This window comes from Bacillus rossius, chromosome 2 (genome assembly GCF_032445375.1).
Source record: "Bacillus rossius redtenbacheri isolate Brsri chromosome 2, Brsri_v3, whole genome shotgun sequence".
Classification (NCBI taxonomy): domain Eukaryota; kingdom Metazoa; phylum Arthropoda; class Insecta; order Phasmatodea; family Bacillidae; genus Bacillus; species Bacillus rossius.
The window spans coordinates 7,497,590-7,522,931 of record NC_086331.1 but is presented as its reverse complement, the minus strand read 5'-3'; the positions used below and the strand labels follow the sequence as shown (position 1 = coordinate 7,522,931).

General features: G+C 36.6%; 1 protein-coding gene across 4 annotated transcripts in view; it reads right to left on the bottom strand.

The window, feature by feature from the left end:
• The window catches only part of LOC134529066 (dihydropyrimidinase), a 187,795-nt gene that overhangs the window by 41,329 nt on the left and 121,124 nt on the right, over positions 1 to 25,342 (bottom strand). For 2 of the 4 annotated variants that reach the window (XM_063362773.1, XM_063362771.1), the window contains one exon: positions 23,113 to 23,345. In XM_063362773.1, the coding sequence (XP_063218843.1) occupies positions 23,113 to 23,345 (233 nt within the window). Of the gene's footprint in view, positions 1 to 9,202; positions 9,436 to 23,112; positions 23,346 to 25,342 lie in introns of all 4 variants that reach the window. The other 2 variants (XM_063362774.1, XM_063362772.1) reach the window with 2 other exon arrangements.

Here is a 25,342-nt window from a genome sequence, read left to right as displayed (position 1 = left end):
CTTGAAAAGTGAATATTTTATTTATCAGTATATTTATGACACACTGCATTATTTTTAAGTTTTCTAGTTAAATTTTATCTTAGAGTTTGGTATTATAAGTTTATTTGCACCGAGGTTAGATGTTTGCACATCACTAGCAAGTACTGAAAGAATTGCTAATATATTTTTTTTAACTTAAAATTAGAAATGATGTTAAACAGTCATTTTTATTATTTATATTTCAGTATATGCAACCAGCACATTAAAAATCTTTAAAGATTTTTTAATACTTTTCATATTGTAAGAGTAACTGATGCCATTTCAGTCTTGTAAGCAGAATAAAATATATTGTTTACCCATCACTAGGGACCGGAAAAATTTACGGGTTCAACGACCTCTAGGATGAACTCCATAGTTCTACGTACACTCGGTCAAATTTCACCCACTCATTGGCTGCTGTCTTGTGAGACGTCCCATCGCAGCAGCCTGTGATTCGATAAAGCTTTGGTCAGGTGTTTCTCATTGGCCCAGAGTCATCCAGGTGAGTTGTAAGCCAATGGCAGAGGCGGCACTGAGGTATAAATATCTGTATTTTAGCCTATCGCGAAATGAATTCGCGAATTTTTCCGGTCTCTACCCATCATGCAACTCCAGGAATTCCAAGGGACTTTGCGCCGAGCCACATTTTTTATATGTATGGTCATCATGGTCCCAACTACTGGCAAGGTTCCCACACTATTACTCTAGACCATTTCCCTGAGTTTTTATCAGTTTCCCCTGTCTCATTAATTAATCTTGTAACATAACATACATATATTAAACTACAAATACTTATTAAAACACATTTCAATGACACTTTACATGTCAAACTGACAATAAAATCTCTTCCAGCACAATACACAGTTTTCACTGTCATCATTTCCATCAATGCTATGGAACCAACACTTACCAGTCTCTAATACAAAACTACTATATAATTGAAAATTTTTTTGTGCTTCAAAAATTAAATTAATAAACAATTGATTAATTGATTGACCTCTTGTTAAAAAAATGGGTTTTCAACTACTAATGAATATGTGATTAAAATACAGACTGGTTTTAAGATCTTAAGGAACACACAAGTATTCAAAACTAATAGTCCAGTTTGGTAACTAGCATTTGGTCAATTTCCCTGTTTTTCCAAGTTTTGAAGACAACTTTTACATTCCCTGAGTTTTCCTTGTATGCAGAAAACCTGAATGGGTATATCGGTACCAGCCATGGTAACTGACCCACCCAGAACAACTGACCAGAACATCGGAAAGTTAACTCGATTAATACCTAAGTACTTAACCTGTGAGTTTGTGCTGTCTGAATTCTAGTGCAACTGTCAGGAAGACAACATTCAACTGCATCAACATAAATCAAATTCTCAGTCAACTTAGACAGCAAATACAGCCACATACCATGCAATGTGGCATGGACAAGAAATAATAGCATGCACTATTCTTATTAAATTATAAATACAGACACCAATGAGCTATATCAACATCCCATTGCTACAGAGAAGAATACAAAAAAGATGAAAATTTATAGCTATATCTAAGAAAAATAAGAAAATAAACATACATTTTCAATATCCAGGCAAATTTCTGCAGTAGGACTGTTTTGAGTAAAATGTAATTTGGGACTATTATATAAAATACTTCATGCAAAAATAATCTCTACATACCTAACTGTTTGGATTCAAAAAAAATATATTTAAATATATAATATATTTAAGCATTGTCAGTCATTATTTTTGTTATCTCATTTATAAATTACAACCATTTAGACCATCAATTCACATTTTTTGACTTTATTACAATTCTGAAATTTTAAAAAAAATTATCATTTGTGACAACCATAACAGTATTATATTTAAAGAAAATACTCATGACTCCATTTTATGGGCCAAAACATCACACGCTAAACTTTCCAAAACTTGAGTAAAACAAATTATATTAAACGTTATTCAGTAGAGACTGAAAAAATTTGCAAAATCATTTTTGGATTAGCTGTGGAAGAGGAATGACTCGCATGATGTTTTCCCGAACAAGATGCCTCTCGTCAGGTCTACGTTAGAGCATCTAAAAACCTTGTGAGCTGCTACCACAAAATTACTGTCCACCCAACAGATGGCAGCCAATATATTCAACATTCAGCAGGTACAAAGACCATTTGAATATTGTGCATTAACTGTTTAATATTATGTAGAAAATGAAGGGAAAAGTATCGCTTTTGTTAGACGCCCGGCCCATCCCAGGATTCCAACTCAAAACCCCTTGCGCTGCAGTAGATTGGCATTTCAACCAACTGCTCTATGGGGGTTGGCAGTGTACCTGATGAGTGTCCTTGGAGATGGATGTGTTTGTACTCCTCTGTGACATCCCTGACGACCACTGCTCGAGAAGCCTAAGATGTCCATTAAGTTCTGTCCCTGCCCGAAAATGCCCGAATATTCACCTTCGGTCATCCTCGGGATTTGTTTTATTTTTGCGCAGAAAAAATGAATTCAAATGTAAAAAGTGGTCGGTTAGGTTAGCTACATCAAAACACTTTAAAACACTATGGACGGTTAGTTAGGTTAGTATAGCTACATTAAAATAAACAGAGAACTATAAATATATATAAATAAACCCGAGGTTGGCCGAAGGTAAATATTCGGTCGTGTTCGGGCTGGGACAGAACTTGATGTACATCTTAGGCTTCCCACCACTGCTCCTGCTTTGAAAGCGATGGAACCACCCTCCTGCCCTGAATGCTACCTTTAGTTAGACAGGAAAAACTCACTCTCGCACTAGTCCATCTGACCAAGGCTTACTTAAACCCAATGGAATCCAACGAGCCGGCCTGTAAACAACAAAGGTTGTGGAGATTACCGCAGAAAGAAGCTAAGTGAGTACGAACCCTAATTTTTTTGTTAAACTCATACTACAGATGACTTTCTGAGAGTAACCTTTGAGTATGAACACACATTTTGAATGATATTTATGGCACGGGGTTTAGGTTATATCCCACATGTATATCTGTTTGTGCTATAAAGTGAATATAAGTTTAGCAAAGTACCTAATCTTAATATATATAAATCTCGTGTCACAATGTTTGTCCTCAATGGACTCCTAAACCACTTAACCGATTATAATAAAATTCGCACACCATGTGCAGTTCGATCCAACTTGAGAGATAGGATAGTTTAAATCTCAAATTATAGTCGCAATTTTAATTTATTGCGATTTATAAAAGCGAAATACCACTCACTGACTCACTCATCACGAGATCTCTAAAACTATAAACCCAATTGACTTGAAATTTAGCATAATTATTCATTTTGTGATGTAGACGCTCACTAAGAACGGATTCTGCGGAAATCCGATCCCAAGGGGAGTTTCGGAGGGGGGAGGGGGGGGGGGGGTAATATATCAAAATTTCCATTTTTTGGTAGGAAATCACCATGGCAACGGCTGTTGCTTTGTTGATGCTTCATTCGTCTCTATGACAACGACTATTTCATTGTTAGTGCAGTCCTCATCACCGTTGAAATTTAGCTGGTATCTAAATATCAAAAATTACCCTTTTTTTTCAAGTATTTATATTTTACAGAATTGAAACTTCACAGTAATGTTCCTTATGTTACGCAGGATGACATTTTCCGAAAATTAGATCCCATGGGTGGTTAAAACCAGGCAACAGTGGGTACTTTGTCTGCATGAGAACAGGATTTTGCATTGTTCATGCCTTCTGCGTCTCCATGGCAACGGGCATCGCGCGGCAGTGGTGTACCCACAAAGAGGGGCATGTATAATGAGCGGCGCAAGAGTGATCTGCCTGTAGACTGCCGTAGCGAAGTACGGGTACATCAGTTGTACGTTGCGTGCACGAGTCGGGAAACCATCGGTGCTATTCATTTTCTCTCCGGTACATTATACAGCATTGTAATAAATTTTCACTGATTTTTTTATTATTTACCATTACTGTAAATGGGTGATGTGGCTTAATTTTTTTCCATTAGTATAGCCGTGCGAAGCCGGGTCGGGCAGCTAGTTTAACTATAAGTATGAAAAATTTGTAGTTATAGTGGCACAATTTTCTTTTACCATTCCTGAGTATGTTGTAAAGCCAAACTTATAAAATCTGAAGTTAATAGTAAATCAATAATTGAGGTTAGGAACTGTTACTGTTGTAGTTTTATAAGGTAATCTAAGGTTTCAAGCTTGCTATGACAATGCACAGTTTAGTAAAATTTACGACCAAAAATTGTGTAATGCTTCGTTAACTGAAATAGTTATGAAACAAATCAGAAAAAAGTTCAAACACTTGAAACAAAAAATTAAGTAGGTACTAAAAACAAATATTTTAGTTGTCAATGGAACTAAATATTCATATACTGCCAAAATAATTTATTTAACAAATACATTGACTAATAGTGGTTGCTTGCCCTTTGAGGTTATAACGAATTGCACAACACATGTTGGTTCGTAATCGTCAAACATGTTACGTACGTGTTTTTGGTAGAACATGGAGAATACTGCATTTCTTTGTGAATGTTCGTAACCAGCCTACTGGAACTGCATGTGGTGGAAATACCTGACAAACTACAATATAGTCCTTTCCCAGATCCCATCTGGACCCTTTAGCCCACTGCTAACACAAACCCAGGCCGACACCTCATCTGTGCCAACATGTATTTTCTCCTTGTCTACCAGAACCTAACTGACCCCAGCACATTTCCAACCCCCCACCTCCAACGGATGTTTGACAAAGGCACAACGTGATGATATTCAACATTCCACAGCACCTCAACATTCCCACTTGAACAGCCAACATATAACAATTTCTGAAAAAAACAAAACATGAGCAATGCAGGAGCTATGAGCTGCAAAAAGATATGATCAGAACAAACCGCTCCTCTGAAGCAGTGACGAAAATCATCATCACAACATTAAAAAAAACTTGTATAGTAGCATCACTTTTTGTTTTTAACAGGATCTAGATTTCTTAACATGTTTGAAGAAATGCAAGCCAATAACATAATGCTGACAATTTATTATAAGCTCAGCAACCAATGCATATCAATTTTAGCCACTGAACCCACAACAAAAGCAGTTATATGGAAAGGTACACCTGCTTTTATGAACGATATGATGTGGAACAAAAACAAAAACTGATAAAACTATTTTTCACTGTGTTGGAAACTGTGGGGTTAAGTGTTCCAAAAATCTTGAGCCATGTTCTTCCACCACAGTTATGTGCTCTTCAAAAATGAATCTTCTAAAGTTTTTACCACTTTTTTTTGTTGGACAATTGTTTTTCTTTTCTCCCATTAAAATCTCAACCCCTGTAAATTCTATCCCCACACTCAACCAACTCTTCGTTACTTCTGTTTGTGACTATCTCACAATTGTTCTGCCTTTCTCATCTAACTTTCGTTCAGTCCTCTTCTTTGCTCATCTCAGTTGTTTTTACAAGACCCACGTCGTGAATCACTGCACTGGCAACGGCTTGTAAAACCACGTTGGGCCTGTTGACGACAACAGTTTTCCCTTTTCATCCGATTGCCTTCTGTCTTTCTCTTCACTAACGGAATTCAAATCTACAGTATCTACAGCTACACATAGGTTCGGAACTTTCTGAAAGTTCTCCCACTTTGATTTTCCTGGAGCCGCCACTGCCTAGTAATGATCAAAAGTTGTCTATCATACCTTATTCTGTATTTAGCACAAGTTCGTAAATAACCAGACTTCTTTCACTAAGCTTCATCATTGTAATTAACTACATACAATTACAAATGTAGGTACCATCCTATACAATGTTTAACATAATTATTCAAATGCACACCATCATGAGTTTGTGCGTGATGATGAGAACGGTTCTCGGTTCCTACTGTGCTTGCCTGTGCCTTCGTCGTCGTGTTGTCCAAAATATCTGTCCGATTTCATCGCTGGGTACGTCTGTGTGTCACTGTGTTGTTGTTGTTGTTGTGTAGTCCAGATTACCTGTTTTGTATCTTTCTCATTTTGTTCCTGTGTTGTCCCAGGTTTTTGTTTGTATTTTCTGTTCTTTTCAAACCTGTCGTGTTATTGTCAGCCGTCTGTGCCGTGATATTGACGTGATAACGTCTTATGAATCGATGAACGCCGGCTGCACGCACGAAAAAGCATGACTCATTGTCACGTTCCGCCTGAACCGAGCGTGCAAGAACCGGCCAACCACCGTGCGAGAAAATCTTCTATTATATCAAACAGGTTAAGGCGGGCTTTTTAAAAGCAGCAATTTAAAAAATTTGATATGACGTTATCACGTAAAACTATCGTCCGTAAACCGACTTTACAGACAAACACCCCCCCCCCCCCCCCCCTTTATCCAACGAATTTCTTCCGTGGGATTCTCTGTACTGATTATGAATTTAACATATTTTGACACTGCCTGATTCTGGCTGGTTTTTTTCTTTTCTATTTGTGTATTCATCTTTCTGGCACACTCTTGTAGTTTCTCTATGACATACAGTGAAAACCTGCAATGCTGTTTGTCTATAAGAATGGTTTAAATTAATCTTCCTCATTGCAAGAATCATTCAAAAGACAAGAGACTTAGAAAAACAACAAATATTAAATGAAATGAAAGCCAGTCTGGTACACACAGTGAAGACACGCAAGGTGATAATTTTCTTTGGAACATCTTCTGACACACATAATTGAGGAGTTAAATACGAACCTCTGCTACTACAGCTACACCCAACCATGTAATTCACTGCTCCTTGCTAACCATGTGACCTTCTGAGGCATGGGAGAGCCCTCTGAAATTTCCAATCCGATATTTGTGGTAGTCTGTATACATTGTCTTGAAACTCGGGTTGCTTGCCTCAGATACCTATCTTCAGTCACCTTTCATCTGAACTGTTGAGAGTGACATACATAGAGGGCTTTACATACTCTAGTCTATTAACATAAAATCAGACTGCAAGTCAGTTATTTTATTCTGCTGGCTGGACAAAGTTGAATAATTAATCTGACGTTGTGCTTTTCTTTACCACAACGCCAGCAAAGCAAGCCTGAAAAGAGTTTGAAGACGATGCAAAACTATAGGATCCCTCTCATCAGAAGCTTTAGGAATTTGCAGGATCCAAACAATTTAACTCAAAGCCTCTCAATCGCTGTGTGGCAATTAAAAATTAAAAATCTCTTTTTAAATAAGAACATGATACAAAACTCTTAAGTCACATTTCATACACTTTTAAAAATCTTTAGAAGAAAATAAATATTTATGTCTTTTTTATTTCATCTTCCTATAAATGTCCCAACAGAAATTCAACTGGGGCAAAACAAATTTTGACACGCACATTTTATATTCGGTATCATCAACAACAGTTTTCACTCTTCTGTAAAGAATGTAAGCTACCAAACTTCCACATTAACATGTATTACATTAACTTTAAACATTCATGTTGAAATAAGAAAGGAAACGTGCAGAGTAAATTCACGCACATCCAACTAAAGGCTTCCAAGGCACCATATCTAAATTTGCATTGACCATTTATCAAAATAATAAAAAAATTTTGAACATAAGTAATTAAAACATTAGAAAGTTTCAATACGAGCAAAAAATACTGCATGACAGTACAAAATTCATTCCAAACAAAAAAAAAAGTTGCGTGTGTACAAAAAATTACTTAGCATAAAAAATATTTTTTTTAAATTAATTTGTGTATTTTTATATCATAGTATTTCAGTCTCAGAGGCAGATTATTGAGATTATGCAATTACATCCTGAAATTATAGCCCAACTGTGTTTAGCTTGAAAACCATTTTCTCATTACGTCCCACAAGAAGCTAACACAAAATTTTGTCAATTATTTTGTGAGTTGGACTTAAAAATTTTAAAACTGAAATGTATTACATATGTGTACTTTGAAACTGGGCTACCATTGGTGCTATCTGCTTGGTCATTTTGGTAAAATTTAATTTATAAAGCTTATATAATTTTATTGTTTAGTTTAATCAAATGCTATTTTATATATTTTTTAAGTTGTTTTGTACAAATAGGTACTATACAAATGCTGTTTGTAGATAATTGTTATTTATATGTAATTCCCGCATGGTAGCCTCAATCCACATCCACACTGGAACAACATTGTCTCTCGAAATGTCAATCAACAGTGTCAACGCTTGCTGTAGCTGCTGCGACGTGCAACTCAAGAGCATTTTGCAACACTTTCTTGTCACTTTGCAAAACTGTAGGATTTGTGCAGTATTTTATTATGGTCATTGTTTTTTAATTTTTGCCATCAAAGTTTGATGAAATGTTTGTTTCAACACTAAAACTACCTAATTTTGCATGCTATGGTATACAACATAAATGCTACAAATAACCTGTGCACACAAAATTTTCCAAGTTATGAATATATTACAATGGCTATGTCATTAAATATCAGACTATGTATTTAGATTTTGTTTAGTTACTGTTCATAATTTAAAATAGCTTATCCTCAACTATCCCTTGCAGAGTTACTTTAAGTTTATTCAATTACCAATACGTATTCATAAGCTTAAACTATTCTAGTACTTTTTTTTTAAAAACAAAACTAAGCATCAAAATTACATAACAAATATTTTCCTAATATTGTTTACTAAGAAATATAATAAGCTTGATCATTTAGTATAATTCAGAATTGTATTCTTAAATTCATTAAAAACAGCATTATTTTGCCACTTATCATGCATACGATACAACTTTGCATTTGACTGAAATATAGTTCTTTAACTCACAAAAAATACTTTGTCAAAGTAAAAATCTGACATACTTATGTTGATTTCATCACCATTTTATTTTCCCAGTACAAAAATAGTGTTAAATAAATTTTGAAATTATCATTTTGGAAAAAATGGGATTGAGAAATGCATCTGAAGGATCCAAAAACTAGTGGAATATTTTACAACAAAATATCAATTTCAATGTATGTTCAGTATAATTACACACTATCCTTACTCGATTGAAATCAAACATTCACAGGGATTATTCTGCAGTATCTCAATAGTCTGCCTTAAAAAATTAAAATCCAACGTTGACTACGTAATCAGAAAATGAAAAAATGCATGTGCCAAAATAAAAGTTCTATTTTAAAAATGAAGACTCATGCATATCCCCGGGGTGTAGCTTGCAGGTCGGTGAAGTACACACGCGAAGCTTCTCGCCAGAGCACACTTACGAGGCGAGAAGTTCCATCAAGTGGTGAGGCGTGGAAGGTTGGGCTCGCAGCGGGGGATTGGTGAGGTGGGCAGCGGCGTGCTCCCAACTCTTGTCCCATTGGTGGCTGCCGTTGGTGCCTACAGCGGCAGCCAGGGTCTCCCCAAACACCATCAGACCCTGGCTGCGCTTGTGAGCTAACACCTGCCCTGACGACTTGCTCATCACGTTCACCACATAGAGTGGCGCCGACACCTGCGGGGGACAACCGACGCGCTCTGTAACGACACCCGGCGCCACACACCGCAGCCGTCCACTTCCAACACACGTCCCACATGTCCCACATGTGTCCCACACGTCCCACACGTCCCCACATGTCCCACACATGTCCCACATGTGTCCCACACATCCCACATGTCACACGTCCCACAAGTCCCGCCGTCAACGCGGACCAACAAGAAACACATTCGTGCTGTTTCTGAAAACATCACGCAACCTCACACTGAACACCATGACTGTTGACGTCGTGGACAGCAACTTATGTTCCTGCTGCACTTAAATGCTAGTTAAGTTTAGTCGCATGTAAACATATTCTGGCTGAATAACAGCAATTAATATTTTTTTTTTTTAGTTGATAGTGGCCTACAGCCTGAAGCCCACGGGCATAGGGTAATGTGTCCTTATTCAAAGCCTTTCTGTATCATGTCTCATCAAATCACTGTATGTAAATTAACACCCATGCCTTACCTGGGACTCGAACCCAGAACCCCTCGCACCGCAAGCCGGTGTGCGCCCGACTACGCCACGGAGGTCGGCTGAATCACAGCAATGAACATGTTCGTGACATCTCTGTCGATCCTGTAGTGGCCTCGGTAACAACTGATAAAACCTTGAGTTTCAAGACTTTGCCATCGCTCAAACCAAAACGTCCAAATGAGCACAATTTAATATTAACTTAAGTTATGTTATATTAACTGAATAAATAAAAAATAATTTACATAATGATTAAAATATAATGGAATAAAAATTATTTTATAAATGTAAGTGATAAAATGCATGGTTATGAATATAAGGCATCAATTAGGATGTTCATAATTAGATAAGACATATAGGTGCATTGCTTGTTTATTATTATCTCAAAGAATCACCAATAAAAAGGCCAAACAAAAAACATCTGTTATCACGAATATTAGCCCAGTAATATTTCAAGAAAAAACTTCATTTGCACATGTGTGTTGAATGTAATGGGTTATATTTATGTCGTTGTTTAAGTATGGAATGTATTAAGATATTTTTAAGCAACTGAAAGGCCAAATTTGTACTGTTGGTTGAACACTCATTCACACTTATTTTAACAAAAAACATCAATCAAAATTTCACCAATTAAAAGAGCAAATGTAGCATAAGCTATAAAAGGACAAAAATAATGTCATCAGCATCAAGTTTTGATGGATTCTATGCCTAGTAATGTAATTTATTATATTGACTGTATTATATATGTACGGTACAATTTTAAATTTTAAATTCAGCAATCAAATTTTCTGTGTTCATTGAAGTCTTAACTTTCAGTAAACTTGTGTGACAAAAGAGCATGACAAAATTCTTTCAGTAACAAACCTTAAATGAATTAATGAGATGACATGTAAATGATTTTCTTCTTAAAAAGGGTTTTATTTTATCATACTTATTTTGGATTGTGGCGAGAAACTATTATCAAATACTTTCATTTAACACTGCTACCCTTCCTAAGCCTGATGCGCCATGTATCCTGTTTGGGTCGTCAATGCAGTGTGTGTGTGTGTGTGTGTGTGTGTGTGTGTGTGTGTGTGTGTGTGTGTGTGAGTGTGTGAGTGTGTAGGTGTGTGAGTAGGTGAGAGTGTGTGTGTGTGTGTGAGTATAGGTGTGTGAGTGTGTGCAAGAGCTTGGGTGACTATTTAAACAGCGCACTGACAACCCAGAGAGTTCGCAGTGTAGTATGTGGTGCAAGTGTGTGTGTGTTGTGATTATTTTGATTGCGTTTGTGTTCACGCAAGGTTTCTTGTATTTTTTAATACTACAATAATTACTTATGTTGTATTTGTAACTCTTGAACCATGACTGCTGAATTTGCCTTTCACACAATGCACATATTCAATTTAATGACTTATCATGTTTCAACATTTTATCCATCCAAGCAGTCAAGTGTTCTCACGTATTAGTTTCCCGTCTCTATTCTAGTGCGATGTTTATTTGAAGCACCTAGCGTGTCATTGCGGTGCTCATAAGGCTTCGCTCCTGCGATCAGCTCTGAGCACACTTCCCGCTGCTCTCAACACAACCCCAGCGAATGATCAAGAGTTCTGACCACCCCAGGCTAATTGGATGGTGTTATGTAAAAAAATAGTTCAGCCCACAAACATTTTGAACTGAGTAAATTGAGCTCAAAGTTGAACACACAATAACCGGTATTGTGGCAGTGCGTTGAATGTTTGGTCGCAAGATGGCATAGTAGCGAGGAATGGCGGTTAAAAAAATTTAGCTCAATTAAATGTGTCATTTTTACCTACACAATTATTTCAATAACTTTTTTTTCCCCTTTTGTGGTTAACTCATCCAATTATGAGGACGCACCCCCGCCAGGTGACAAAACAGTGTTTGTTTTACACGCACTTTTTAAAATTTCAAAATTTATTGTTAAAATCAAGGAGTCCCAAGCTTTTTCAGTTCAAGGCGCATTTAGTTTTAGTGTTTTGTCTCGGTCTAGTTGAAATATGTAAGGTATATGCAATGATGCTAGATTAATAGTGCATGCGAAGACACGATTTCAGCGCCCCCCCCCCCCTCCAGGTCCACGTGCCCTAGGCTGCAGCCTAATTAGCCTAAGGGTTAATCAGGCCCTGACAAAACCCCCTGCGCTTGCAGTGGACCACAAGTTTCTGCCCGGGCTGTAAGCGAGGCTGGGCACCAGAAAGTGTGTGCTGATAGAGTAAGTTAATCAATTACGTTGATCAATAACTGTGAGTACTACCCCTCTCTGAGGTATCTTTCCCTTATTACTGAAATGGAGTGAGCCTACCACGCGGAAGATGGGAAGTCTGAATAAGCCCACATCATGTGGTGCAGGTTGTTTGATTCCCAGGTCGGGACCATTCTTAGCAACTTTGTGGACAGCATCACACCTTAAGACATAGTCTCTACGCCTTGTGATGTACACAAAGTGTGCTACCACTATCTACAGACACACGAGGTCTCAAGCTAGGAAAAAAATATCATGTTAAGGGCCCCGCCTACCTGGGTACACAAAGGGTGTGCAGACCTTCTGGAGAAACATCGCAATTTGAAAACTGCTTAATATATCCGAGTGGAGTCTGTTTACGAATGGCATTTAAGAATTCGCTATGACTCAGGAAGTAGTTTTTTTTCCAAACTAAGTTTTTAAACTGTATTCTTAGAAGAGTTAAAATGGCTAAAAGGTTGTGTTTTCTGAGAAGTTTTAGGCATAAAAAATTGGTACATATTCTTGAAAGCACTTAAGGGACTTGCATTACACCTTTATCTTCATTTCTCCACCATATAATGTTACGGTCACTACTTAAACTTCATAGTTGTCCTAGGCATGACGAGAAGACTGCGCGCCACTTCAGGGCCTTACGCTTAGAGGGGATACCCTGCTAGAAGCACCAGCGAGCGTCGCACTTTCATGTCACCTCACTATCACAAATACACTCTGACAAGGCGGGCCCCTTAACTAACTGTTATGTGGAATATTATTGTGAAATATCGTAACACAGTAGGTAGATGTTTGTCAGCTATTACAGTAAATAAATGCATGACTGAACTTCTTTTAATTTTGTTATACATTCATAGCCAGCCAATATGTAGTTATATCAATATTGTAATAAAGCCTTTATATTCTACAGACCAAAATGCACACTTGTCATTTAACACCATGTTCCATTGGCCGTTCAATTTTGCACCCTCGACAGATAACAGAAAACTGATTTTTTTTTTACTCTGCTATCCATATAATAAGACAAACTAGAAGTTTTGTTTGGCTATACATTCAAAAAATTTTCTTCTCCTTGTGCAAAACATATTCGCAACATACTGTACTGTTTCACAACTTACTGGATCCAAGTATGATTTTCCACATGCGTGCATGTGAAACAAAACAGTGACTAATATCAGTGGATGGTTGTCTTTCTAGAGTAATTATTACCTGGCAGATAAAATAATTGCAGTTCTTTAAGCAGGGAATTATTACCTGGCAGATAAAATCAGTGCAGTCCTTTATGCAGGGAATTTAAAACACAATACAAATTATTCAAATACTTATTTAATGGTTCAGCATGTATGAGAAAATCTGGTAAAAAAACAAAAGACTAAGCTTATCTTAAATTTCTCAGGAGCATTGCTGCTTCACACCACAAGGTCAGCAGGATACTTAAAACATCTTCACTCAAACATATTCACTATTGCTTTCCTGTGCAAATAGTCTAACAATGTTGCCTGTATGTCGCAACATGCCATTACGATGAAAAAGGCACAATAACGAGACTTAACCAACAAATTTATAGTGGGCACTCAATTTGTGTCTCACAATTAATGGTCATCTATAAGAACCAATTTTCTTGTGTCTTAGAAATGGTAAAAATAAATTTGAATGTTTTAATAATTAATGTTTCATCTTTAATAAACTATATATTTTGTTAAAGAAAGATCAATAATAATATGACAAAACAGTATGACTACTTGTATTGATAATATCAATACCATCAATTAAACAAAAAAAGACTAAAATATATTTAGTCAACCAATTCAGAAAATGTATCATTAATTACTGGACTAACCCCAACAAATAAGGGATTTAAAAAAACTTAATAATGTTATACAAGTTAATTTCTTTCAGTGTATTAAGAAAATTCTTCACTGAATACAATGTTCCCATTCAGAACTAAAACTGCTGTGTTGGTCAAAAAGGGTTTGTGAGTCAACCAATAAGCACATCAGTCTCTAAACACAGTAATCTAAATTCAATACCCGGATTATTTATGTTCGGTCTTCGCTCATGGTTTTGTTCTCTCGGAGCTAGGACGGAGCTGGGACGGTGCTGGGACGGAGCAGGAACGGAAATGGGACGGAGCAGGGACGGAGCAGGGACGGTGCTGGGACGGAGCAGGGACAGAGCTGGGACGGTGCTGGGACGGCGCTGGGACGGCGCTGGGACGGAGCTGGGATGGTGCTGGGACGGAGCTGGGACGGCGCTGGGACGGTGCTGGGACGGAGCTGGGACGGAGCTGGGACGGCGCTGGGACGGCGCTGGGACGGAGCTGGGATGGCGCTGGGACGGTGCTGGGACGGCGCTGGGACGGAGCTGGGATGGCGCTGGGACGGTGCTGGGACGGTGCTGGGATGGAGCTGGGACGGAGCTGGGACGGCGCTGGGACGGTGCTGGGACGGTGCTGGGACGGCGCTGGGACGGCGCTGGGACGGTGCTGGGACGGAGCTGGGACGGTGCTGGGACGGAGCTGGGACGGCGCTGGGACGGTGCTGGGACGGTGCTGGGACGGCGCTGGGACGGCGCTGGGACGGTGCTGGGACGGAGCTGGGACGGCGCTGGGACGAAGCTGGCAAGCAGTCGTTAATAGAAACCTGCTTGTTTCAAGTTATTTTCTGGAAAACCCACGCACTTGTACAGGAACGAGTCAATCTCTTGTTTATTGTATATGGCCACATTTTACATTTCATCCGAATGGCAAATGGACGGGTCATATAATGTTTTTATTTTCTTATTAGTAAAATGGTCTTCAGAGCATGTCAAACTACCCTTTGTACCTAAGATATTCAATTGTATCATGGGATCAGTCCTAGGCGGTATACAAATAATGTGATATTGCATGTTTCTATATATATATATATATATATATATATATATATATATATATATATATATATATATATATATATATATATATATATATATATATATAAAACTTTGTCATCAGGCACCAGTTAGCCTCATGGGGACAAGCAATGTAGATTCTCTGCAGGAGTGGCTCATTTGAGCCTGTGTGGCGATCCAGCCTCTTTCGAGAGTAAACAGTAGCACATCAGGATTGGTTATATCGTTCTATTTTCAGTCACACAGCATGCCCCATGCTTGGTGGCTTACCAACCACAGCACCAACCACAACACAAAAAACAAGAGCAGACTTTCATGCGAAATGGAAAAAAATATTTTTTGGCACTTGTATGTCATACATTACCAAACCTATCAGTTCTAGTACTGTCCAAACAAATTATGAATAGTGGTATAAAATGGATTAAAAGCAATAAAAATTGTATTTTCAAAATGTTTTATAGTAGTCCTAGTTTCTATTTCCTTCAGCTTCCTCATTTTACAACCTCCCTTTCTTTACTACACACCCGAGCAGTTCCACTCCAGAGCAAGAACTTGTGTTCCCTTCAGTCAGTCAGTTTGGTGGTAGCTACATTTCTTCCCAAACCATGTTACTTACCCCTGACGGTAGAAGGTAGGGAATGCATAGTAATTGTGCATAATATTTTAACTAAGAGAAATAACTGACCACAATGTCTCTTGAAAAAACTATTACCTCTTGATAAAATATTTGAACATAATTTTTTTAATTCACAATAGAATATTTTTTAGATCATCTATTTTTCACTTCCAGATGCAGCACTTTGCAGCATGAGTGATTTAGTTAATGCTGCTGTTAAAAGTGTGAAAACATAATCACTATGTGGGTAACAGATATTATTTTCCCACTCACACTAAGTTACTCAATTAATATACTGTCAAATGATATTTCTTACTGTACAATACAAAGAATACTTCATAAAAAGATATTAGTCACTGTACACTATATATCAAGATTTCTTGTAAGTAGTGTTTTTTTATTTCTTGTTTTAAGTACCACTTACTACTGCAATAACCAGCTGTAAGCAACTTTTTAAAATATTAAACTGACTATTTGTGTTCACACAGCATTCTTACAATGCATAAAATTCAACTACAGGAAGTTGCAAAAATACTGCCTGGATTATAAAGGTTAGCAAAAAAATATGGTACTGCTAATCACAGTTTCTTTGCATAGCTCGAAAGTGCATATAATACAGTTGGTTTTTTAACTGGTTGAAAATCTATCATCCAGAGGGTAGCCATAATTCACAATGCACATCTGTAGTCAAACCTTACACAGTCATCCAGTACGTTTTATCGGTTATCATAATTTGGTTTTGCGTTCTGGATTGTGACATTTAACAAAAATAAAACCATGCCATGTAAACTAACAGGTGGTGATAGTTTCATGATTCGTGAAGCACACAAACAATGGGCACTGGCAAAAGTGATGGAACCCATACCCAATTCTCAATCACGTGTAATCAACACACCCCGTGGGAGGTACAGGTAAATTCCTGGTTTCTAAAATCCACTGGTGCCATCTCGTCTCCAATGAGAATCCATGTGGAAGAACAAACAGCTGAAACTTCAGCAGATGACATTACCAAACAGTGTTCCAGGACGCAGCCATGCCATCTCGCCTCCAATGAGAATCCATGTGGAAGAACAAACAGCCGAGACTTCAGCAGGTGACATTCCAAAACAGTGTTCCAGGATGCAGCCAGCTTACCTAATTTTCTTGGTCTAAGAATCATCACTCAAGATGACACAAAGTGGAAGAAATGTAGTTACCTCCTCAAAGGCTGGATCTATAACATTACTACTTCCTCCCTGATGTTGATCTTCATAGTGAATCAAGTATCTCTTTTGTTTGTGCAAAGGAGGAGAATGTCATGGATGTAGATTGGCACCACTGCAGATGATAGTATGGATAAGCTGATGCAGAATGGGAGTAGTCAAGATTACGACCAGAATGTGGCATTGACTTTCAAAGTTTATAAATGGTTTCATAACAACTGTCCATGTAACCAGGGACGTAACGGATAGATGGGGAGGGGGAATCGAAGAGGGTTGAAGATGGGGCATGTACCCCCTGCACCGCATTTGGAGGGGAGGAGGGGGCTAAACTGGCAGAGAATTTCTATTATAGATAATTATTTGTATTTTTGAAATATGTGTGTGTGTGTGTGTGCGTGTGTGTATATATATAATGAAATTGAAAATAGATGAAATTGTCTTTAACAGAACATATATATATATATATATATATATATATATATATATATATATATATATATATATATATATACATACATACACACACACACACACACACACAAAGCTGTAAAATCATTTGCAGCCAAAAAGCCTGTATAATTAAGTTTTATACAATATTTATGTATTTTAATTAATTGTTCTCACATTTTGTCAATAGGTCAATATATTAATAAGAGATTGACTAAAATGTCTAAGTATAATACCGATGATAACAACTTGAATAACATCTGTTATTCCTAATTTTAACACTATTTCTCATAATTAACTATCCTTTTCTGTCTTTTGATTCAGCACACACATTAATCTGATGTCATTTGGTAAACCTCTTCATTTCATTTGCATCATTTATGATAAGTATTAAAAAATACATCTAAAATGCTACTCTAATTTGTTTTTTGAATGATTCTTGCGATGGGAATGCTTGATTTAAAGATCTTCATGGACATATGCCATTGTTGATTTTAACTGTATGTCAGAGAGAAACCATGAAAATGATCTAGAAAAACGAATACACAAATGCACAGAAAACCAGCCAATATCAGCCGATGTCAAATTCGAAACACATAGACAGCACAGAGAGAATTCAGTGAAAAGAATTATTCAGAAAAAATATCACAGCAGAGACAAACAGTGGGCTAACAACGAGATAGTTATAACAAGAATAGAAATTACAGACAAACAACAATCTTGGGAAACACAGCGACAAAAAGACGAACCCAACAATGATACAAAACAGTTAATCTGGACAACACAGCGATGCACAGCCGAACCCAGCGATGAAACTAAACAAATATTCTGAACAACAAACCCCCTGTTTTTCCAGTGGCCTCTATCAGTGTGTGCTTGATGACAGGAACTGATTTCCGCTCCCGAAACGTTGTATTTCTTTGTTTTAGGAAGCCTGCTGTGTTTGTCTATGCCACTGTCATTGTGTTGTCCAGAATATTAGTTTGTTTCATTATTTCGGTATTACATCAAATATAATACATATTTTCCTCGTAACCTTCTGTCAGAGCAGTGGTTATACTGTGCGGTCAACATGCTGAAGAGCCGTGGTTCAAAATTCGGCGGTAGGTATTAATTTTTTACTTTTTTTGAAGTTATACTTCTTTAGGCGCGTTATAAAAAAATGATGAGAGTGAAATTTTAAGATGCGCGCGCATCACTGTAACAAAATTAACAGGTTGAAGCTGCCCGCTAAACCGCTCATTAAGTCTCGAAAAAAAGCTACCAACAAAATAGAAATAGAACCTCTATTAGTCGCGCATGTTGGCACGCTCGTCGCCTCTGATCACTGTTTTCATATTTATAATATTTATCCACACGTTTCTAGTTTCTACATTCACAACACGTGTTTTAGTTTCATACAAGTGCGAATTATATATGTGCTAATAAATTATATTCAGTACTGATTTTAATCGAATATTTTGATTATAATTATTTACTATTCGTAAATATTACTAAAAAGAATTGTGCCTTTATACTTTTTCAAGTGCTCCAATATAATTTAGGTTAACTATCTGTATGTATTGTTTATTGATATAAATTAATATATTGTTATTTAATATAATTAATACTAAATATTATTAAATTATTAATGTTAAATATGTATTATTGGTTATTTAATATTTACATAATAAAGAAATAAATTTAATAAAATATTTAATAAAAAAATTGTGATAATAATTAAAATCGCACATCAAATAAAAATATAATTTTTTATATTTATTATTAAATTTAATAAAAAAATTATATATATAAAAATAAATGAACAAATTTAATAAAAACTTTTGACAAAAATGAAAAGTGAATATTAAATTAAGAAAATAATAAATATTTAAAAAATGAATAAACTTAAATTAAATTTTTGAATTTATTATTAAATTTATTTATTTTCTTTTAAAATATCAAATAATCAATAATAAATGTTTAAAATTAAGAATTTAATAATATTTAGTTTAAATTATGTCATATCTATTTATTATTCTCTAAATTTTACTTATTTAATTTTTCAAATTTAAACTGAACTTTATTGACTGTGTTGACTATCTTTTTCCAGCCCTTTTATTATTTCATTGTAATTAATTATTTGCATGCAATTAAAAACTATTTTTTAATGATGCCAAAGAAGTATAACTTCTCACGCGCGTACATAAGTACACGCACCCATTTTTTTAAAAAAAAATTTTTTTACTTTATTTGGGCCTAACGTATGTTTTATTTCCGATTCTAAAACATTATCTGCAGGTCACCTTCAAGGTGGCCACGTCACAATTATGAACTGCTGTCAGCTGCACCAACTGCCCAGCATGGAGGCCTTGTGGCCATAACAGTGACGGCAGTAGACTGGACCCACAAAACCCAAACGATGCACAGATTTTGGGACAGAAATGAGCCGTGGTCAATGACAGAACTGTTCCAACTTTTCCCTCGAGTGATTTTGGACAGCAAGGAAAGAATCAGGATGGCGCGACCCAGGTTGAAACTGGGTCCTCCTGCATCAGAGCCCTAAATTAAACCACTGCCTCACCTCTCTCTGGTCTGAGTTTGAGGAGCTTTGCAAGGTCAGTTTGTAACCAGTTACAGTGTGAGTTCCTGTGTTTAAAAATTCTAGTTGTCAAAAATGAAGTTGCTCAGTTCCATAGAAGTTCCTCTTCTTACATATCAAAATTTATTGGTAATATTTGAGATTACTTATAAGTTTATAAAATTACCATTTTCAGTTATTTCAAACCAGTATGGTCTATTTTATTACATTCACATACAATAGAACATTGTATCATACTATCTATAAGTATAGATGTAATTTTAGGCAATGTATTTGTTGGTTGTCTGGGTGGAAGTTGGATGTGCATGTGTTCCGAGGCCCTTTCTCTAAATCTGCTAATGGCAATAGCCCTAAACTACGTGCGATATTGCCGGTTCAACTCATCATCAGGTGAGAGCTTTATTTAATTTTTAAGTACAGAAATATGTAATAACTTACTAATTTAAGGTGGCCGCCCATCTAGAACGCCAGAAGGCGTGCAGATCTCCGGGTGTTAACATGTCTTTTAAAAACCACTTGAGTTTTATTAAAAGTTTCTGATTACGAATAGCATTTACGAGCCGTCGCAATACAAGTTTCGTTCCATAGTTTAGTCTACGACGTGTATTTTTTGTACAGTGAAAAAGGCTAAAACAGGTGATTTCACTAACATTTTGACGTGACAACGTCTAATAAATCGATGAATGCCGGCTGCACGCACGAAAAAGTGTCTCGTTACGCACATTGTCCCATTACGCTGTGTCCCGTTACGCTCATTGTACGCTTGCGCCGCATCTATCTCTCTTCCACTCGATTGGCCTATGAATCTACTATTATATTAAATAGGTTAAGGCGGGCTTTTCAAAAGTAGCTTTTAAATTTAGTACTTTAACTAAACTATTTTATTATTAATTAATTTTTTTTGTTATTTTTCCATTTTTCCATTTTTCCAAAATAAAGAGCAATAATCAAAAAGAAACATAAAAGAGAATTTAAAAAATATTTAGAAATTTTAATATCAAGTTGAACCGCCTAACCGACGTGCAAGGGAATATACTATTTTATGGCGCCAATTGAACATTCCAATTAAAAAATCACTTTCATTCAAAAAGTTATAGTTAAAATAATCTGTTCGTTAAAGTACTAAACATATTTGAATTAATGAGTGCAAATAAAAGTAAATTTATCAATTAAAATGTAGTTTTGATTTCACTCCTTCTTTGTATCCATACAAAATAGTGATAATTCAATAAAAATGATTCAATTTTATTCATAAAAGTATGCAATCATTTCATCAATGTTTTGTTATGACGATGTTACGTTAAACTATCGTCCGTAAACCGACTACAGACAACCAATCTTTTTAGGTATGAAATGTTCTACACACAGTATTGTATCTTTACTATTCAATCATAAAATGCTAGGATCACTGCTACAAGTATCACAGAGGCACGTCACCGACGAAGACTGCGCGCCAGTTCGGTGCCTGGCGTGTATAGGCGTGAGATGCGCGAGTAAGAGTCACCCAGCGTCTGCGCATTTTTAGAGCGTGTGTGTCCGGCCAGGCGGCCACCTTGAACAACTTATACATAGCTTTGTACTGTGACTGCTTCAAGTCTTATCAAACTTCATCATGAATTACATTTAAACACTGTTAATAATTATCTAGAGGGACCAGGAAAACTTCTTAAAAAGGTTCAATCAAGCGCGGCTCCAAAGGAAGGACGCAGGGGGGCGACAGCCTCTTCCGAGCCCAAATTTTACTTCTTATTTCTTTGTAGGGAATATTAATGTTAACTTAAATACTTTCGTTAATGTGCCAATCAAAATTTGTACGAAAATAGTAAATTTCAGTATTTGAGACCATATATTTTGTGAATATCCCAAGGGCAATGTCATGATTATTAACTGCATCCTCCTGTGTGTGAGAGCCCTGCCCGAGAAGTCTTCCTGGAGCCGCCACTGGGTTCAATTACGTGAGACAACATTATTTAACTCATTCAGCCAGAAAAATTTCAAGTGTTGTACTGTACCAGTGATTGTAACATATTTCCTTCATCATCCCCCAATAAAAAATTTCTCTGAGTGAAACTGCTCCGGTAGGGCAAACTCTTATCTAATTCATGGCAGGAATAGTGCGCTGGTTATTATTATTATTATTATTTTTTTCAAATTGATAAGAAGGTGAAAACTACTGACAACAACAAACTGTACAAAATTTGACTGATTTGCATTTCAACAGAGAATAGTAAGCTTTGTGCTGATTACGGTAATGTTGTTTGACTTTCAGTGCTTCGGAAAAGAGAGCAAGCATTGTTCCCGTTGAAAGAAACGGAAGAAAGAAGCCATGCCAGTGTTAGTGCTTACCTTCGGTCCAGAGAGTATTGAAACCTTTGACCATTCACCAGACGGGAAGCCTTCTTTTCACAGACGAGAGAGCCAAACGCCTGATCATGCATCTTGGTTTTTTTTTGGTTCATTGTAAAAGGTTAGATTAGCTACATTATAAATACTTTAAAAAATTGTGGACGGTTGATTTGGTTGGGATAGCTACATTAAAGATACTGTGAAATCATGTAAATGGTTTCCTAGCGCTGGATAGCTACATATTAAAAAGTTATTTGCTAAGCAACCATAAAATGATTTTACAGTATTTTTAATGTAGCTATACATACCTAATACAACCAACCATCCACAATGTTTTAAAGTATTTATAATGTAGCTAACCTATCCTAATCGACCGCAAAATGTAATGCCACACCAGGGGTGTAGCCAGGGAGGGGGGGGTTTAAGGTGTTCAACCCCCCCCTCCCCCCTTTAGAACCAAATCTTTAATTAAATTTCTTATTCATCACTCAAACAAATTTCATATTAAAAATTAATAAAAAATTTTACCATTACAATATTTAAATTTAAATACTGAAAACTGCTGAAATAGCACTATTTTACACCTTAAAATCCAAATTTTCCCGGGGGAGGACCCCCGGACCCACCGCTTTAATTGGGGGGGGGGGCCATGCTTCTTAACACCCCCCATACACAAATCCTGGCTACGCCACTGTGCCACACCGGTTTATACAATGAGATCAAACGGAAAAAAGCGAGCATGAACTTGAGGAAACTTTGGGTGTGGCTCTCTCGTCTGTGTCAAGAAGGCTTCCCTTTACTAGACACAGAGCCTCGTCACCGGAAAGCATGCGCGGAAGCCGTGCACTCACGCACTCACCGTGACAGAAGCTCGAAGAGGAAGGCCGGGGTCCCTGGGTCTTTGCGCAGGGGCGGACTGACCACATGTGCCGCGGCATGGTCCCAGCACGAGTGCAAGTAATTGGTCCCGTCTGTGCCCAGAGACGCGGCCAGAGTTTCGCCGTACAGCTTGTATCCCCATTTGCGAGCCGCTACCAAAGACTTGGCTGCCAAAATGCTCATTACATGCACAACATACAGAGGGCAAGATACCTACAAAAACATGCAAAAAAAATATATTAAAAAAATAACACTATATACCAAGCAACCGAAAGTATACTATATCCTAAATACTACATATATCTCTATAGGAAAACATAAAAGAAATTTATAAAATCTACTTTCTACATTAATCATATTCAATAGAAATTTTACCAATGACTTCAAATTACGTGTGAAAAATATGGTGTGTAATACACTAAAATTTACAACATTCATGCTCAAATAGCACATTTATAAATGAACAGAACATGCACTATAAACATACATAATTTACAGGAAATCTAATGTCTACAATCTAAGAATGTGCTTTATAGAATGACGTGAAATGAAATGAAAATACCAAAATACAGCAATGTATAAATTGGGAGTTAAAACACTGTAAGCCTATTGGACATAATATAACTAAGAAATTATGTTAACAGTGTTTTAATAGGTTTTGTAGTATTTACAACATTATGGCTAACAACAATAATAGAAAAGGCAAGAAAAATTTGGAATCTATTAACTCTCCAGAATATTGCAAAGTATTCTGAGAGAAAAATGAATATGAAAGGGCTTAATAAATCAAGATAATAGACCCAATCTTCAAGGAAGAAGAATAAATAACCTGAAAGAACTATTGAACAAAATAACATCTCTGATTTATTATTTAGCCATGATATAAGAGTTGTGCAAACATACAGTAGTAAAATCAACAACAAATATTCAGAAAACTGATTTTTTATTATTTATTTTTAAAGTTCTCTTAATGAACATCAATCAAATAAAAATTTGTGAAGCAAATTATTATTTAGAGTGCCATTTATATGAAATTGCGGTACTAGTTTAAAGTTAAACATCATATCCACTCATTCGTACAGGATGAATCTGAATGTAAGGTACGTACATCATGTGGTTAAGAATAGAGCCTAAGATTGCGGGACTTCAAAGTTTATAGTGGGCTTTAAACCACTTGGGTGCCAACTCGGTGCTAATAAATGTGAGTCATGCCGGGGTTTGGATTGGAACGTGTTACCTTCCCACACGAGCGTGATGGGTTAGTGACGATTATGGTGTCAGGGGACCCCACGTGCTATGGGAAAACTTTTGGCTCCCACCTTGTTTTAAATTGTAAGAATATGGAAAAGAACTAAAGTCACAGCCAGAATATGTGATAGCAGTATCACAATAGTATTTGACAGAGCGAACATTAACTTTTGAATCATACAAATAGCAAATTGACAACACATAAGATAGCATCAAATATCATCATCCCACCACTGAATCAGTAAGTATACTCAGATTTAATATGTACCAAGTGATGTTGTTACTGTCCAATGTAATGTGTGTTTTGATATCCTATTGTTATTTGTTTGGATAGTTAAGATATCAATGAACTAAAGTTATCAATCCTTCAGGTTTTTCTAGCACTACCCTGTCAGTATTGGATAGACCTAGGTTTACAGGGGTAAATGCTGAATTCAAATTTATTTTAGTTATTATGGGAACTTTACCCAACCAACTTGGATAATGCTAAGTTAACCTGGGTAAACTTAGGGTAACTTTTTCTATTGGCAATAACCTAACATATATAACACCTTTCTGCTTCGCCAACTGTGTGTGTACATTGTGCCCACTGCAACTTGCCAAAACTGAATGAACATGGTAAACAAATTAAGGAGCGTAAATAAATGGCTGCAACAGAAGCTGTCCCGCTCAATTATCTTGAAATAAAATCTCCCTCATACAACATCCACCGATCGTGGCTAGCAGATATTTCATTGCCTAATCTTGTTTTTAACATTCTGCCACCAAGCGATAACAAAGCTTCCTCCTTATCTAAGATGAAACAAAATATCTCATGTATATATATATATTTTTTGGCTATCATTTTAGTCTGTTATAACTTAATTCCAGGTGGATATGCTTGTATAAAGATACCCTTGCCACGATTGTAAAGGTGATATGAGCATATCACATAGCTTAAGGTTTCCAGACTTTTAATTTTC